The 18,229-nt window shown below is 44.4% G+C and overlaps 1 protein-coding gene across 2 annotated transcripts in view; it reads right to left on the bottom strand.

Moving 5' to 3' along the window:
* Positions 1-2,310: 2,310 nt before the first annotated feature.
* Positions 2,311-18,229, bottom strand: part of FBXO8 (F-box protein 8) — a 45,087-nt gene continuing 29,168 nt past the window's right edge. Inside the window, exons 4-6 of one of the 2 annotated variants that reach the window (XM_029076325.2) lie at positions 7,187-7,305; positions 5,595-5,701; positions 2,311-3,035 (exon numbers count right to left, since the gene is read on the bottom strand). In XM_029076325.2, coding sequence (XP_028932158.1) covers positions 2,848-3,035; positions 5,595-5,701; positions 7,187-7,305 — 414 coding nt within the window. In that variant the 3' untranslated portion in view covers positions 2,311-2,847. Of the gene's footprint in view, positions 3,036-5,504; positions 5,702-7,186; positions 7,306-18,229 lie in introns of both variants that reach the window. The other variant, XM_001505816.6, reaches the window with a different exon arrangement.

The raw sequence follows: 18,229 nt of genomic DNA, 5'->3' as shown, positions 1-18,229 counted from the left end.
TCACTCTGTTCCAAAGACTCCCTCGGGATTGGTGGTGATCTACTAATGAAACGTTTCTGAGTGAAATGATGGATCTCTGTTTACGAGGGTGGAAGCATATGGCAATGGAGTCAGGCAATCTCACGTCTGCTCCCTATTCAAGTCATTATCAAAGCTCTCTTAACCGATATCTCTATTAAGATGGCACTTTATTTTACCAACTGAACTTTCTAGGGTAACAGATGTAAAAGCAGCAAACAGGAGAGCCCGAAAGAACTTCGATCAAACCTAATCTAAAAAATGTACAAACTCCAATGGAAAATTGGTCTCTGCGGATACAAACATATCGACATGAAGAGCATATTTCATTAAATCCAACCGAACCCAAGAATTCCATTAAGGAGGAACAGCTTTCAGGAGATCTTTCTGTACACATATTTGAATTTTCATTGTTATTTTTAGTCTTATGAAAAGCATATGGCAAACCAACCGGTCTAATGTATTAAGCCGTCTCTAGCTCGAGGCGAGTTCGAGCTCACAAATGAAGCGCGTACGCTCTAACCTCTAGTTAAACGCTACACTGGGGGTTAATTATTAAAGTGTCCAAATCTTATGTGGAGAAGGAGCTTAATGCCGGACTTCATGGTGGAAGGCGAATTATGAGTAGAGTTAATTTTTGAGGTAGTTACTGTTGTTCACTGAGAACAGCAACCATTTCTTGGTGGAGGTAAAGATACAGTGAAGCATTTTGTCTGTGCAAAGATTTGGGCAAAATCTAAGGGGTGAGCGGTGGTCATAATAATAATAATCATGTTGGTATTTGTTAAGCGCTTACTACGTGCAGAGCACTGTTCTAAGCGCTGGGGTAGATACAGGGTCATCAGGTCGTCCCACGTGAGGCTCACGGTTAATCGCCATTTTACAGATGAGGTAACTGAGGCCCAGAGAAGTGAAGTGACTCGCCCACAGTCACACAGCTGACGAGTGGCAGAGCCGGCAGTCGAACTCATGACCTCTGACTCCGAAGCCCAGGCTCTTTTCCACGGAGCCACGCTGCTTCCCAGAGGTAGCTATCCGCCATTCACACTGGCATAAACTACCATGGTTCTTAGAGAAAGTGGTTCCAGGAAATATCTTGTTCATTCATCCATTCAGTCGTATTTATTGAGTGCCTACTGTGTGCACAGAACTGTACTAAATGGTAGTATTTGTTAAGCCCTTACTATGTGCAAAGCACTGTTCTAAGTGCTGGGTGATACAAGGTGATCAGGTTGTCCCACGTGGGGCTCACAGTTTTAATCTCCATTTGACAGATGAGGCCACTGAGGAGCAGAGAAGTTAAGTGACTTGCCCAAGGTCACACAGCTGACTAGTGGCGGAGCCGGGATTAGAACCCGTGACCTCTGACTCCCAAGCCCACGCTCTTTCCGCTGAGCCACGCCGCTTCTCTATGCTTGGGAGAGTACAATAGAACAATAAAGCAGACACATTCCCTGCCCACAACAAGCTTACAGTCTAGAGGAGGGTTCAACTACTAGCGGCACTAATAACGATGGTATCTGTTAAGCGCTTACTATGTGCCAAGCACCGGTCTAAGCGCTGGGGTAGATAGAAGTTCATCAGGTTGTCCCATGTGGGGCTCCCAGTCTTTATCCCCATTTTACAGACGAGGTCACTGAGGCACAGAGAAGTGAAGTGACTTGCCCAAAGTCACACAGCTCATAAGTGGCAGAGCTGGGATTAGAACCCATGACCTCTGACTCCCAAGCCCGGGCTCTTTCCACTGAGCCACGCTGCTTCTAATCCCTACTCCACCACGCATCTGCTGTGTGGCCTTGGGCAAGTAACTTCACTTCTCTTTGCCTCCGTTACCTCATTTATAAAGTGGGGATTAAGATTGTTGAGTCCCACATGGGGCAATCTGATTACCTTCTAAGTGCTTAGAACAGTGCTTGGCACATAGTAAGCACTTCATACCGTAATGATTTTTATTATTATTATTATTATTATTAAAGAGACATCTGGCCTGGCTAGAAAATGCTCCAGTGCTGTCACTCCCAGCTCCGTCAGAGTCACCATGCCCAACTGATTCCTATTTTTTGGATTCACCCAAAGGCCGCTGTAGAAATTGCTAAAGACAAAGGAATCCGTGCTAATCAAGAAGTTCAACTTTTTCAAATCCTCCACTCAGAGAGAATTACCGGTGCTCAGACAAAACTGACATCCGCTTCGCCAGCTATTTGGCACACAAAATACGAACACCCTGTCGAGATGTAAATAGAATATATTAATTCCTGGCACGAGGTTCAAAAAAGAGTTTGTTGTAGACGATTAACCACTCAGACAAGTTCGATTCCGACTTTTATGAAAATAAAGGCATTCTTAGAATCGGAATGGAAAAGATACAGAACTCATTTTTAGAGAGAAGAAAGAAAAACTTTAGTTAAAATATTTTACAATAAAATAATTATGATTATAAATCTCTTTAGTTAAATATGTACACATTACATGTATTTTTTTTTTTTTAAAAAAAGACTGGTACTGGTTAAGGTCTTCAAGCAATCTAATGCACAAATCCACCACCCTGTCAGCTTTAGAGTGTAATGTCAGTTTAACATTCTTAAACGCTTGGGTCAGGCTAATGGCTCTGCTTTGTGCAAAACATGATCAGCAAAATTAGGGAAAAAATTCTGCAAAAATCCTTAGGGTCCCATGGGATAATCACTGGAAGAGGGCCGGATACTTCTACCCGATTGTAGACGGGGGTTAGAAGGACCGGCGCTAATGGAACCCCAGTACCGATGAAGTCATTCCTTGGAAAATTCGGTTGTTTTCACCTGGAAAGTCAGAGTCCTAGGAATTGTGCTTTTATGCAGCCACGTGGCCAATAAGGTAGATGTTGTCATAAAGGTGCCCTACAAAATCTTCACTAATATTCTGAGCGGCCCGTCGCGTGTTTCGGATAAATTCTCTTTTGGACATTTTATTCTTCACATGAGGACTAGTGAGGTCGATGGAAAGCAGAATCAAAGAGTAGCACAGTACATAGACGGCATCTGGGGGGGGGGAAGAAAAAAGAACCTGAAATTAATCACGTGGTTGCAGATGTCATTCTGGTGGTGGATTAAATACATGCGGCCAAATCAGGATTTGGTCAAACTGAACACTAGCCTACACTTGGTAGTGTTTTTCTTTCAAGTGAGAAATTAAAGACTATTGAAATAAGACCTTAAAAAAAGTTAATCGAATTTTTTCTTCCAGGGAGGCGCCCGATCAATGGGTTATGAGGTAAAGGTAGCAGAAAGTGTAACGTTCTACCCATTTTCAAAATGAAAATCTGGCGCAGGCTTCTGCCCAGGCAGATGAAGCTTTCGACAAGCATTTTAATTTACAAGAGCCTGTACCGACAAAAAAGGAGCATAATCTTAAGGAAGACGATATCCGACGCTCAAAATTAACATTCCTATAGAAAGGAAAGCAATACATGACTCTTCCCGTCACAGAAAATCCCGAAAGATCTCCGGATTTTATGACGGTAAAAATGGCTTGATATTACTCCTAAGAGATTCACTGAAAAACAAGCTTAGGTAAGAGAGAATTGATAAAGTGTTTAAACCAGACCACTGAGGGCAGCTATGCAACACAAATGCACATATGTAATTTTATTTCCCCACTTTATAATGATTACAGGCATATAACGTTTTATTGGTTACCTGTGAAACCATTTAAAAGGTCATCACACCTAATTTTATGCTACTCATGCTGTAGAACCTCTAGTACTTCTGCACGTCCTTAAAAATACATAAAGTCTACTTGTCCTCGTTCAGACGTACTAAGCGATCCGAATCTCTCCAGACAGGCAGTGACACAGGGAGAGTTTTCCCCATGACTCAAACACCGCTGAGAATGACATTTCTATGCCCTCACGGAGAGGTGCGACGCTGTAGTTTAAGAGACTGAATAGCAGAGGGATGTTACACATGAAAGCAGCTGGAAGGGCAGAAGAACGCATCCTAGAATAGACGTAAACCTTCCGAGGCATCAGAGGACTTTAATGACCTCCCCTGCTTAAAGTCTTCAGGCCTCCTTGGCGAGGTCTTCTCCAGCGGTAGGCCAGGACGCTCTCTATGGGCAGTGACTACGATGCGTGACACGCTTTATTCAGGAAAGGCTTTAAAGTAGCGGGGCTGAAACCGGGGCCTTCCTACCCTAATGCTGGGAGAAGCGGGCTTGAAGCCACGCGTGGCAAAAAGCCACCGCTGACACTTATTACAATAAGGGGGAGGAAGTGAAGGAGCTTGGTGATTTTTACGAGCTGGTCGCCGCAGCCGCGTCATCCGGCTCATGGATAACGCGCACACCCCTGGCAAAGCAGACACGATGAGCAGCTACGGAAATGCACCTCGGGGGAAATTCTGCAGCAGTGTGGTGGTCTCTGCAGTCACCTTCATCCAACTACTAACAACATCCGACTTCATCCAACTTCATCACTGTACTAAGCGCTTGGGGGAGTACAATAGAAACACAACAAACTGTCTAGAGGGAGCCATTCCCCCCGATTAGACTGTGAGCCCGTCGATGGGCAGGGATCGTCTCTATCTGTTACCGAATTGTACATTCCAAGCGCTTAGTATAGTGCTCTGCACATAGTAAGCACTCAATAAATACTATTGAATGAATGAACTACGTTATAACTTTACACGAGACACTGCCTATCCCCCCCTTTCCCTCTGCTCTTCCCCCCTCCCTTCCCCTCCCCTCAGCACTGTGCTCGTCCGCTCATTTGTATATATTTTTATTACCCTATTTATTTTGTTAATGAGATGTACGTCACCTTGATTCTATTCATTGCTATTGTTTTAATGAGATGTACAACCCCTTGACTCTACTTATTGCTATTGTTTTTGTCTGTCTCCCCCGATTGGATTGTAAGCCCATCGATGGGCAGGGACCGTCTCTATCTGTTGCCGATTTGCACATTCCAAGAGCTTAGTACGGTGCTCTGCACATAGTAAGTGCTCAATAAATACTATCGAATGAATATCCCGTGAAAAAATGCCTGATAGTCTTTTTTTTTTTTAATGGTATTTGTTAAACACTCTATTAGGTACCAAGCACCGTTCTAAGCGCTGGGGGTGATACAAGCTAATCAGGTTGGACACAGTCCCTGTCCCAGAGGGGGCTCACAGTCTCAATCGCCATTTTATAGATGAGGTAGCTCCGGCAGAGGAGTGAAGTGACTGGCCCAAGGGCACCCAGAAGGCCCTGGGTTCTAATCCCGGCTCTGCCACTCGTCCGCTGACGCCCAGGCCCTTGCTCTTGTTCAGACAGCTAGGTGAACTGAGGTACCCGCGACCAACAGCCCCAGCTAAAATCAACTGCAACGTCCGCTGACGTGAACCCTGAAGCTCTGATGAAGTTACTGGCAGCTCTCGGGAGAAGCCGGCCTGATCTGGCTTTCAGTTTTGATACCAAAACCTGGCTCCAGGGAGCTTTGTGTTGATTTGGGGCTTAGAAATTCTTACCAGGACTAAGGCCAAGTTCTCTCATCAAATCAGGGTTACAAGCACAGAATCTGTGTGAGAACTTTGTTATTAGAGTCTCAAGATACTCGCCGCGCTCTTCGGGGGCATGGATGTGTCGGAAAAACTCTCTCAGTGCATTTGGCAAAAACTGATTCCTAAAGTTGTGCAAGGTCACAAGGTCATCCAAAACATCTCTCCTAGAAGAAAAAGAGAGACAGTTTTAAGGAGTTGCTTTTCTTTTCTCTAGAATTTTTAAAACTGAAATTCTACAATTTCACAGAACACACACACACACACCAAAAAAACCCCAAACAAACCCCAAACTCACACAGATATCGATTTTCAATAAGTGCATGGTGTAAAATGCCAACAGTTCTAAGGATAAAAATGGTAAGTGCTCTGAGGGCAACTAAACATCTTTTGTACTTTCCAAACGCTTAGTACAGTGCTCTGCATTTATTGAGAAGTTGCTCACTAAATACCATTCATTGATTCCATAATCATAAAATCCAGAAATAATCTGAAATGAAATAGAAATTTTTTTTTCACCGGTCACCCTGGATAACACATCAACGGGAGTTTTGGAATCAGTTTAACATTAAGCCCCCTGTATTGCCGTATGCACTTCTGAGAAACACATCATTTTCATCAGTTAACGTACCGAGTGGTCCAAGGTTCCCAAATGAACTTACTAGAATCACAGATGGAGATCATCGGGCACTTGGAGAACAGTGCTCTGCAGACAGTAAACTCAATAAATAATGGGGATTAAAACTGAGAGCCCCATGTGGGACAACCTGATCCCCCTGTATCTACCCCAGCGCTTAGAACAGTGCTCTGCACATAGTAAGTGCTTAACAAATACCAACATCATTATTATTAAATAGAGAAGCAGCATGCCCTAGTGGAGAGCGCATGGGCCTAAGAGTCAGAAGAACCTGGGTTCTAATCCCGGCTCTGCCACTCTATTGCTCTGTGACCACGGCCAGGTCACTCCACTTCTCTGTGCCTCGGTTACCTCTTCTGTAAAACAGGAATTAAGACTTCGAGCCCCATGTGGATCATGGACTGCGTCCAACCCGATTAGCTTGTATCTACCCCAGGGCTTTGCACAGAGCCTGGCACACAGTAAGCGCTTAAAAAAAAAAACCATTAAAAAAGCCAAACAAAAGTATATGCCATTGGTGATGATCCCTGCACACCCAAACTTTCCCTTCTATGACAGACATATCATGGACGGAGACACAAAGGTTTGGAATTGCATAGTTATTCAGGCAGTTTTAATCACTGCATCTTACAACTGGAGCCTAATTCCTGGAGTGAGAAAACTATTATCAAAATTTGCTCTGATCTGGTGATGAATTTGGATATAGTGATATACGGATATAGCGGAATGGCTCCCCCAGACCTATTCTCTCTTTTCCATCTTGTAGATATGCAGACCCCGCATTTAACACGTGTGTGCAGGCAATTACTTAGCTGAAGAAAATGAAGACCACTGGGCGAATGACCTATGACTTATTTCATGGCTCAAAAATCATTCAAGGGTATCTGCTGCGTGTTCACTTTGCACAGAGCAAAGTACGATACCAAAAAAAAAAAAAGAGGGTCGACATCCCACAACAAGTTTACAAAAATCTGAGATGTTAATTTGAGACTCTAATGGAGGAAAAAACAATCACCTTTCATCGAGATAGATCCTCAGCTTCTTCCAATTTAGTGTTCTTGTGCAGAAGATGAATTTGGCTATTTCTTTGGGTGAATCATCTATGATGCCCTTAGACATAAAGTAGTTCACTCCCTAAGGTGGAAAGATACAAAGCTACATTAAATAAAACCCAACAACAAAACACTGGTCCTTAAGCCTAATTTTTATAGGCTGCTATCACAGAGCAGTAGTAGAATACCACCTACCAACTGTTTCTTTGGCATGTTGCTCTACCTGGATTCAAACATGCAAAATACAAGCTCAACTTTACTCATTACTGTAACATTACGGTTGGTATTTTACATGCAATATAAGGTAGGAAATTCAAAGTTATGGCTCCCACGGCAACCAGAATGCCACTTTTTCAACTCATGAATCCAAAATATCCTCAAGGACATCCACAGCTGGGCTTCCACTGTGATAGCTAGCTTAACTGCAAATGACAGAGGGGAAAATCAGGCTCATTACAGAGAGAAAAAATCTCACCCTCTCCAGTGACGTTCGATACCAATCCTTTTCCTTTATACAGAGAGGCCTTGCACCAGAACCTAAGGACCCAGCACCTACTGGAGCTCTGCAAAGGGTAGGTGCTCAATGCTGCCGTGGATATTGGTCACCAAACAAGCATGGGTCCCAGGAGATATACGTGGGGAGAAGGGGAGGGAATCTAGAAAATAATACTTCAATTCGAACCGATCCCAGTCCAGAAATAGGGATATTCTGGTTCGTTTTGCCTATGAGTATGAGAGGAGGCAAAATACCACACTAAGCTGGGCGTTAAAAGTCACGGTAAGGTGTGAGAACTCGGATACCAGGAGAGCATCACTGCCGCCAAAGCATTCACCTTTGAATTTCCTGTCTTGTGCATGCAAACCATTTCTAGAGGAGCATTAAGGCTATTTCTTGCGCCTCGTTTCTTTAGAGACAAAAAAAAAAAAGGACGAACATTGAATTGATGCTTTCACATGTATATGGAGTCACATTCAAATCAATGCTCCTATTAGATTTGAATGTGTAATCCTTGAAATAAGAGGCAGGTGTGTTCACTTCAACATGCAGATATCCAGACACACGCATGCGCATGGATCCTTACGTCTGGGTTACAGCACTTAGGGAGGGAAAGGAAAATGGTGTCTTTTGCGTAAGCAATGTACTGATGCCACCTGAAAATTCATTACTTCATTATACGTAACACAGGGACTTTACATCTTTGCCCTATTTTTAAAACTCAGGATCAACCTCAATGCAAACCTCCTCCGACTCTCCCTTCTCCCCTTTCATCAATTTACTCGATTTTATATGTATAACATACCGCTTCTGTACCTAGCTGTAATTTTCTTATTTATGTTAATGTCTATCTCCCCCTCTAGACTGTAAGCTCGTTGTGGGCAGGCAATGTGGCTGTTCCTTGTTGCACTGCACTCTCCCAAGCATTTAGTACACTGCTCCGCATGCAGTAAGCGCTCAATAAATATGAATGGATAGGGAAGTTTAATGCCGAGAGGCAAGTCTTCTGAAAAACGAAATGTCCTCCAAATAAGGGTCACATATACGTTTTTTCCCCTTCAGGTAATAGAGCATTTTCCCTTAAGTATCTAAATCTTGTGCTCTTCCTTGCACACATTTCATATATTCTACGAACTATTTTTTATATGTATGCACATTTTTATGTTGTTCTAGGCTTTAACCTCCTAGTCAGAGGAAAGGGGGGAAGACGGAACTTGGGGCAACAGCTGCCTAATTGATGTGGGAAGAGTCGGGAAGATAACGGTCTGGATAGCTCTATAATACAGAGAGGTTTAAAGGGAGTACTCTTGAACTTTGAATCAGTGGGTTCAACACAACCCAAAACACCCAAACCCAAATCCGTCCCCACACTCGGCTCCCGGAACTGCCCTGCCTCACCCCGACTGCGGGGAGACACAGCGGGTGGCCTTCCAACGCGTCGTCGGACGTCAGGTCTCCAAGACGTGCCGACACGGGGTCTCGTATCCCACCTTTGGGCTCTGTCCCCAAATGGATTCAGGCACGGGGTCGCTAGGTCCAAATGGGGTAACGGGATGCCTCCAGGAGCGAGTTACCCAACCCATCAATGGTATTTGAGTGCTTCCCGTGTGTAGTGCACTGTATAAACCCCTCTGAGAGTACAATATAGTACAGTTGGTAGCCACCATCCCCGACCGGAAGGAGTTTACAAGCTAGACGGGATCCAACGTGGACTGAACGTGACTCCTCTGTAGCCCCTGGACTCTGAGCGGTAGATGGGACGGCTGGTAGGGAAGGTCGGAATGAAAGTGGTTCTCCTTCCCGATGCTTATTCAATTGCTTTTTCTGAATTGCTGCATCACTGGTAAAGAGGAGACTAGATTCTTGAGCCATCTCCTGTCCAGGTGATGGGAATAATAAGGATGATGGTACTTGTTAAGCATTTACTATGTGCTAAGCACTGTTCTAAGCGCTGGAGTAGATACTAGGTAATCAGGCTGTCCCATGTGGGGCTCAGTCTTAACCCATTTTCCAGATAAGGTAACTGAGGGGCAGAGAAGTTAAGTGACTTTCCCAAAGTCACACCTCTGATAAGTGGCAGAGCCGGGATCAGAGTCCATGACCTTGACTCCCAAGCCCGTGCTCTTTCCACTAAACCACGCTGTTTCGCCTCTGACTCATTCATTCATTTGTATTTACTGAGCGCTTACTGTGTGTAAAGCACTGAACTAAGTGCTTGGGAGAGTATATTACAAACATGGGCCCTAAGATATTTTTGCGAAATTTTACTGCGCTCTGTAAGCTTTTTCTGATTTCTTAGACCTTGTTTACCCCTCTTGGCCTTTCTTCCTCTTCCTCCTCCTCTTTCTCTCCCCGCTCTGACAAGTTCACCATTGCTTCTATGCTTTTAATAATAATGTTGGTATTTGTTAAGCGCTTACTATGTGCAGAGCACTGTTCTAAGCGCTGGGGGAGATACAGGGTGATCAGGTTGTCCCACGTGGGGCTCACAGTTTTAATCCCCATTTTACAGATGAGGGAACTGAGGCCCAGAGAAGTTAAGTGACTTGCCCACAGTCACGCAGCTGACAAGTGGCAGAGCCGGAATTTGAACCCATGACCTCTGACTCCCAAGCCCGGGCTCTTTCCACTGAGCCACGCTGCTTCTTTTAGTCAGTGTTCACTGTTAAAAAAAGATCCTTGTACAGCACTCTGAGTTTTTCTGGAGCAAGGACATGATACCAACTCAGAACTAAAATAATACGCACTAGGAATTAACATAGCGAAATATACCGTATTTTCATATTTAATGGGGCATTTTATACTGAGACACGGTTACTGAAAGGATAGTAATGCTTAGGTGTAGCTCATGAAGACTGAGAGACAAAGAAAGAGGAGCCACATGTGCAAGGGAGATTCGAAAGAAATACAGTAGCTGGTCAATTATTCAGGGACCAATCACTTATTCTAAAGATAGTACTCATATTCAGACACAACGGAGATAAGTTTGGCTTTCAGATAAATTTGTCTAACCAAACTTTCCTCAGTTTCAACTTGTTTGAACCACTGGCTTTCTGTTGAAATCTTTACAGCACTCCTGTACATAACCGTAATTTATATTAATGTCTCTCTCCTCCTCCGGACTGTAAACTCGCTGCGGGCAAGAAACGTTTCTACCCACTCTTTCTCCCCCAAACGCTTAGTACAACGTTCTGCACACAGGAAGTGCTCGATGGAGACGACTGATTGAACCATTATGAAAGTACTCTTCCATCCTGATTCTGATCCACTAGACAGAAAGGATTTTAATGGGAGAGTACAGGGATAATAGGATTACTCTCACAGGGCCAATTATAAAACTCTGTTACAACTGTAAATCGACATACTACCGTTTTTCTTAACCAAAGCACTAGTGACTAATTTAAAGAATTCCTGATCACAAAGTTAGCTGATCTGATTCGCATTCTTGAAACGTCACTGTCACCCTTTGAAATTAATTCACTGATGCCTTTCGTTCTAAAGTTTCCCCACAAACTGTCTGGGACTCCCCTCGAGAGGCAAAGGAGAAGGACAGAGTAGCATTTTGAGATGGGAATGGACACGGTTGATATGGCCCACAAGAAAATGATGATGTTCTTAGCAGTATACAGGCCAGTCTGGAAGGGAGGGAGACTGAACACGAATCAGAATTTCTTTTAGAATCGTGGAAGTAAAAGCAAGACACAAGCATTACCAAGTCTTTCGGGGCACGCATACGGATTCACACGTGAAAATGACTACGAAGCCCCTCCCCCGGCCCCACGACAAAAACACCACAAAAAACAAGAAATGTTCCACAACTCCTAATCCAGCCTTTTGCATGGTCATTCCCAACCATCTTCATTCCCTTCTGAGACTAAGGCAAGAGGCTGTCACAGTAAGGAACTATCCATCAATTTTTCAGGAGGTCATTATTCCAGACAGTGAGAGATGAGTGACAGTTTAACCCCCTAATGAGGTGCTCACACCATCTCCCGCCCCCCAATTCTCTATTCTGGCAAAAACCCAAAGTGAAGGGTTTGTAACATGCGCCCATTTGGGGGCTCTCCCAAATGGTGGAGACCTTTTCCGTCCCCCCCAGTCCATATTGCCAGATTTCCCCTGGGTCACAAGCCCTCCCGGAGCCCGCTGGCTCGGAGGGGCATGTCGGGACAGAAACTGAGTCGAGGTTAATGGGGAAGGGACAGCTAAGGCTCAAAGGCACCCGGTGCACGTTCACATACTATGAACGAGGAACTGGCATCGTGAACAAGGTTAGCTGGACCACCCACACCCTTCTAGGCACAGAAGGTTCAAACCAGAAGTGCAACGTAGGAAGAAGCCTGGGTGCCCTGCCAGTCTCCGGGCTCTTCGTGCTTATTTCCAATGATTCTGAAATGCTGAATAAAACAGGGCAACCAAAAGCGGATGCTAATTCTCGCCACAAACTCTGAATCGCAGAGCTTTGAGTATCTCCCGTTTGCCTCAAAACTCAAACAAGAGTACTTCCTCCAATGTACATCCTAAATAAGTATTCTATACTACAAAAAAAACTACGGGCAGACACCACTGACCAGCCATTCTAGGGTGGAAACTCTGAAATCCTTCTCTTCCGAATGTGACATGAGATTCCACATCCCCTTGCTGCTTTAGGAAAAGCTCGACGTTCTAGGAGTTAATCCTTCTAGACTGTGAGCCCGTTGTTGGGCAGGGATTGTCTCTATCTGTTGCCGAATTGTACTTTCCAAGCGCTCAGTACAGTGCTCTGCACACAGTCGGTGCTCAATAAACGCGGCTGAATGAATGAAGTTAATACCTGAAGTACGGACCGATCAGATTGGGTCCGTAAATCATCAAATGCAGCACAGCCTGCTGGAAAGAGCATTAGGCTGGGAGTCAGGACACGTGGGTTCTAATCTCAGCTCTGCCTTACGCCTCGGTTTCCTCATCTGGAAAATGGGGACCTGTTGTCCCCAACTCATAGATTATGAGCCTCGGCCGGGACGGGGATGTTTGCTGATCTGCTTAACTGTACCTGCCGCAGCACTCAGCACAGTGCTCTGTACAGAGTCGGTGCTTAATCCCAATTATCATCTTCTATTTCCATGGTGCTGCCCCTTAAAATTTTCCCCAACTAGTTAGCAGATCCAAACCTGCCTCGCAAATGATAACAGCCCAAACTTCCTTTATTATTGTACATTCTTCCCCTCAGATGATGTGACAGCACCGACTCAAAAAGTGTTCGGAGCGCACCCTTGCAGGCAAAGATCGAAATCACGTTGCGAGCAATTCCGTTCGTTTCCTGTTTTGGGCTAAAATTATTTCTAAAGAGGCCACCTCTGGTCTTCCCTATCCATAGGGGGTAGTTAATTTAACACAGCAAAAACAAAACAAACAAAAAATAAATACTGCACAAGACAATAATGCGGAACCACATTCATGACACGTTTCAAAGACTGCAGTAACACTTTAGGCTAGGAAGTGAACATGCCAAGCAAATGCTGTAGGGACACGACGGAACAAATCAAAAAAAGAAACGATCGTGGCCAAGGAATAACAGCTTTTGTCTAGAAGAGTGCTGCCTATGATAGAAACATGGCGCAAAAGATCTCTGCATGCTGGGGGCAGGAGGTGGGGTGGGGCGTAGGGGTTGAAGGGAACACGTGGTTTCCTGCACATTCTTCCGCTAGAATGTGTTCACCTGCCACAAGCGTACAAGCCATGCACGAGATCCGGACGGCACACACGCCTGGATTCACGATGCCATGCACACGACAACAGCGAGCTAGATCGTCCTACCACAAATTGTGCAGGTGTTCTCCCCCACCCCGTGAGCCACCGCCAACTCTGGAGTTTGGTTACCCATTTCCGGGACATGTCCTTTGGAGAATCTTGTTCCCTGTGGCCGCAAGTATTCTCATTTTTATGATATTTTAATCAGGTGTGCGTCCAAAATGTAAAGTACAGAATTGGAAAAGGTGGGAGAAGTAAACCTTTAAGCTACCGGAGAGGTGTCGGACATCTTATTACGCGGGATAGTTGGCGTTACCGCAGGTACAGTACAGGCAGTACGGGTAGTGAAAACCGCATCTAAACACCGGAAGTCGGAGCCCACTTTTCCCATAGGAAGAATGGTCTAAATGGAAGATCAGAACGAGGGTTGATTGTCCTATTTTTTTTTTTTTTAAACGAGACTCCTCGGAATTATGCATTCAATTATATGAGCATTTTAGCTAAATTAATGTATTTTTATTGAGCCAGGGAGGTTCCACGATAGAATAACCGACTTTTACTTCGATCGAAGTCAAAAGGGTGTGTCCAACTGCCCCGGTACTTGGGTTCACCCCTGCCCATCTGGCTCCCTCCCCACCCCCCTTTTCAAAATTCCCTCTACACTGAAAGCTTGCTTTGGGCACGGAAGGTGTCTGTTGTTGTACCGCACACTCCCAAGCGTTTACCACAGTGCTCTGCACAGGGTCAGTGCTCGGTAAATACGATTGAATGAATGAATATTCCCTACCATCTCCCTCCCGGTGGTTAGAATTATCTCTCCGTTTCCCCAGTGGCATCAATCCCCTCCCCATACGCCACTCCCAGGACCACGGACCTCAATCTTAGGGTTGTAAAGTCGAGACCGGTGTCTTGGGAAAGCTGAAACCAGGGGTAAAAATCAAAATTTGCACATGCTATTCAATTTAAGGTGAGGACTTCCTATATTTTATCAAAAGGAATTTTCCTCTCCCAAATCATCTGAGAATAACGGACGTCTGAGAAGTCCCGCATGCAACGGGGTATTGGAGGAGCCACTGTTTTCACAGTGCTCAGAAGATAAGGCAAAATTCAAAGAAATGCCTGGGCTGATGAAGAAATCAGAAATCCTGGCTCTACCAGCATTTACATCTTCAGCGTTTCCGAAGATATAGATGATTAACTAAAACGCTTCGGGACTCTTCTAGATGGAAAAAGTGTGGGATAAGCTTTCCATCCAGTGTCTGAACCAACTCCCCAAACATATTTCTTCCCAGTTAAAAGGGAAAATAGGGTTACTTCACTATCTCCTTATTGTCACCTACACCTCTCATACATATACTCTCATTAGTCAAAGTGAAGTCCAGTGGGCGAGGGTTAAGTTTAAATTTGGGGTTTCCTAAGAGGATGTATAGAAGGGATTCAAAGTATTCAGGACTTTTAAGTCTCCTTCTTGACTCTGGGGCAGGGGTGGATCGTAGTGGTATCATTCCAGGTAGCTGATAATCTGGGCTTCCTCATTACTTAGTTTTAGCCACCTTTTACCCCCGAGCTAGAAATAAGAAACAAAACCAGTTCCATCAGTCTTATTTTCACTCTTTATCCCTGAACATTATCTCCTGCTAAGCCCTGATACGGTAGCACGAGAAAGGAAAAATTAGAGGTTGGGATGTTTCGGTCCTGTACGATCAAGAGCTGGCTCCACATGGTCACTGTCAAAGCTTCACCTGATTTCAATAATGATGATCGCGGTATCTGTTAAACGCTTACTGTGTGCCAGGCACCGTACTAAGCGCCGGGGTGGATACGAGCAAATTGGGTTGGACACAGTCTCAATCCCCATTTCCCAGATGAGGTAACTGAAACACAGAGAAGCCAAGTGCCTCGCCCAGGGTCACACAGCAGAGCCGAGTGGCAGAGCCGGGATTAGAACCGTAGACCTTCTGACTCCCAGGTCCCCACTGCGGCAACCATTATCACGGCCCACCAAAGATTGATATGGAATCGATATTTTTTTTTTTTTTGGTATTTGTTAAGCGCTTACTATGTGCCGAGCACTGTTCTAAGCGCTGGGGTAGACACAGGGGAATCAGGTTGTCCCACGAGGGGCTCACAGTCTTAATCCCCATTTTACAGATGAGGGAACTGAGGCACCGAGAAGTTAAGTGACTTGCCCAAAGTCACACAGCTGACAAGTGGCCGAGCCAGGATTCGAACCCATGACCTCTGACTCCAAAGCCCGGGCTCTTTCCACTGAGCCACGCTGCTTCACGATATGAATTGACTCACCTTCCTCATCTGTAACAACCGAGATAAGATACTTGTTCTCTCTTCCCCCTTAGACTGTGAGCCCTGAGTGGAACAGGAACGGGGTCCAATCTGCCTATATTGCCTCAATCCCAGAGCTTAGTACAGTGCTTGAAATATAGAAGCGCTTAAAGACCACAGTTTCCACTGTTATTATTCAAAGACCGGTACTTCTGAAGCAAAACATCTCCATATGCCACAGTAGGGCTCTAGATGAATTCTGAGAGAAAAAGCCACTAACTGTTATCAACGGTCTCTCCCTGGACATGCCCGCGTCTTTCCTCCACTGGGAGACGATGGCTACTCTCCACGTGCCCCTATGTTAGATTTTGATTAGCCTGTGAAATTTACAAGCTGTGCTCTGTGGGGATGAGTTTTCGTAGCCTGAATAGAAGCCACATTTCGAAGAGCACACCGAGGACCAGCCTCTGGAAAACCTGGCCTTTTTTATGATATTAATGTCGGTCTCTTCTCCCCCTCTCCCCCCCCCCCCCCCCCCCCCCCCCCCCCCCCCCCCCGGGCCCTTTTAGACTGGAAGCTCATTGTGAGTAGGGAAGGTGTCTGTTTACCATTGTATTGTACTCTCCCAAGTGCTCAGTACAATGCTCTGCACACAGAAAGTGCTCAATAAATATGACCGAATAAGGAACACGACTTATTTGTTTTTGACCACCGTCACCGTGTTTTCTTTCCAGCAGAGCGGAGATAATTTGAACTGTCCAGTCGGGTCGATGCGATGTGCTTTGTAAAGTCCCACGTTGTAGTTAGTTACCACTTGCACTATTCCCAACTCAAATCAAGGACTGGTAAAAATGAAATCTAAAACCTCCTGGAGCCCTTGGCCATTTCAGATACAGGATAGAAGGAGAAACAAACCCTTAAGGGCTCTTGCCACAGCGGCTACGCCACAAGGCAAGCGCAAACCTTACCATCACGGGCTTGTCATAAGTTAATAAATGAATCTAAAGGACCCTGGCTCATTCCCGGGTTACGGCAGTATGTTCCTTAGAGAAGCAGCGTGGCCTAGAGGATAGAGCACGAGCCTGGGAGTCAGAAGGACCTGGGTTCTAATCCTGGCTCTGCCACTTGTCTGCTGTGTGACCTTGGGGAGGTCACTTCTCTGTGCCTCAGTTACCTCTTCTTCTGTAAAATGGGGCTTAAGATTGAGAGCCCCATTGCGGGACATGGACTGAGTCCAACCTGATTATCTTGGATCTACCCCAGGGCTTAAAACAGTTTCTGGCAAATAGTAAATTCTCAAATACAAAAGAAAGAAAGAAAGAAAGAAAGAAAGAAAGAAAGAAAGAAAGAAAGAAAGAAAGAAAGAAAGAAAGAAAGAAAGAAAGAAAGGAAGAAAACGCCCAGTCCTGTAGTAGAAACATAGGTGTCTACGAGGGAACAAAGGTACAGACTAGATTTGAAAGAGCCCATAAAGAATTAATAAGGCCTATGGAAGGGCATTTGTATACTATGATAACAGCAGCATTTAAACTCCCAGATTAAATCTGTGAGACAGACGAGTGATACAGTCCAAACAGAGAGGTTAGGTCTATCCCACGATGCAAGCGACCATATATTCAGAAAGAAAGAACTGTATTATTTTTAAATAGGCACAGCTGCAAATCTGAAGTATTCATTAAATAGCCACAATTTTCATAATGATTATCAGGTACTTTAACAAATATGTTTAACAAACTGTGTGTGAAAGAAAATAGCTTATATCAACGAAAATTGTTTTGTGTCAAATTAGAATCAAATGACTGCTTAGACTAGAATTCTCTTTGTTATACTTTTGCATTTATCCATATAACTCCTTCAAGCAATCCCAACTGCTTTTTTTTTTTTTTTTTTACATTGTGATAGTAGTGATCTACTTGCAACTATACCATTTTGAAAATTTAGCAAGTTTGAGGCTTCAGAAGATGTATTTATTAACATGCCAATTTTACCATAAAGTGTTGTGTGTATTAAAAATATCTAATCATCTAAAATAATTTATTGGTTTATTTTTCCCATGGAAAGGAGATAAATTTGGAATAAGAAATCAAATAGATGGTATAAGGCTGGTCTATTCTCTAAAAATGGCAATTTTTACAGACACTAAGAAAATGAGAATTAATTTTGTGATTTGGATAATTTTTTAGACCCTCTAAAAAAAATCCAACCAAAAACAGCAAGGGAGCACTGAAAGACCATGGGAATGAGACTCAGGAGACATCGGTCTGATCCCAGATCCTTCCACTGGCCTGAGGAGTGACCTTGGGCAAGTCATTTAACCTCTCTGGGCCTCAGTTTCCTCATCCGTAAAATGGGACGGGGACTTTATGTGACCTAATGACTTCATACTTACCCCAATTAAAAAAAAATATCATTTATGAATAAATGAATTATCTAGGAATGCCAGCCAACAGCTAATCCATTAAAATAATACTTTCATTTGGAGTTACACGGCTATTGG

Source organism: Ornithorhynchus anatinus, chromosome 12 (genome assembly GCF_004115215.2).
Source record: "Ornithorhynchus anatinus isolate Pmale09 chromosome 12, mOrnAna1.pri.v4, whole genome shotgun sequence".
In the NCBI taxonomy this organism is placed as follows: domain Eukaryota; kingdom Metazoa; phylum Chordata; class Mammalia; order Monotremata; family Ornithorhynchidae; genus Ornithorhynchus; species Ornithorhynchus anatinus.
Note: the sequence above shows the minus strand (reverse complement) of the source record. Positions and strands in the feature narration are given on the sequence as shown.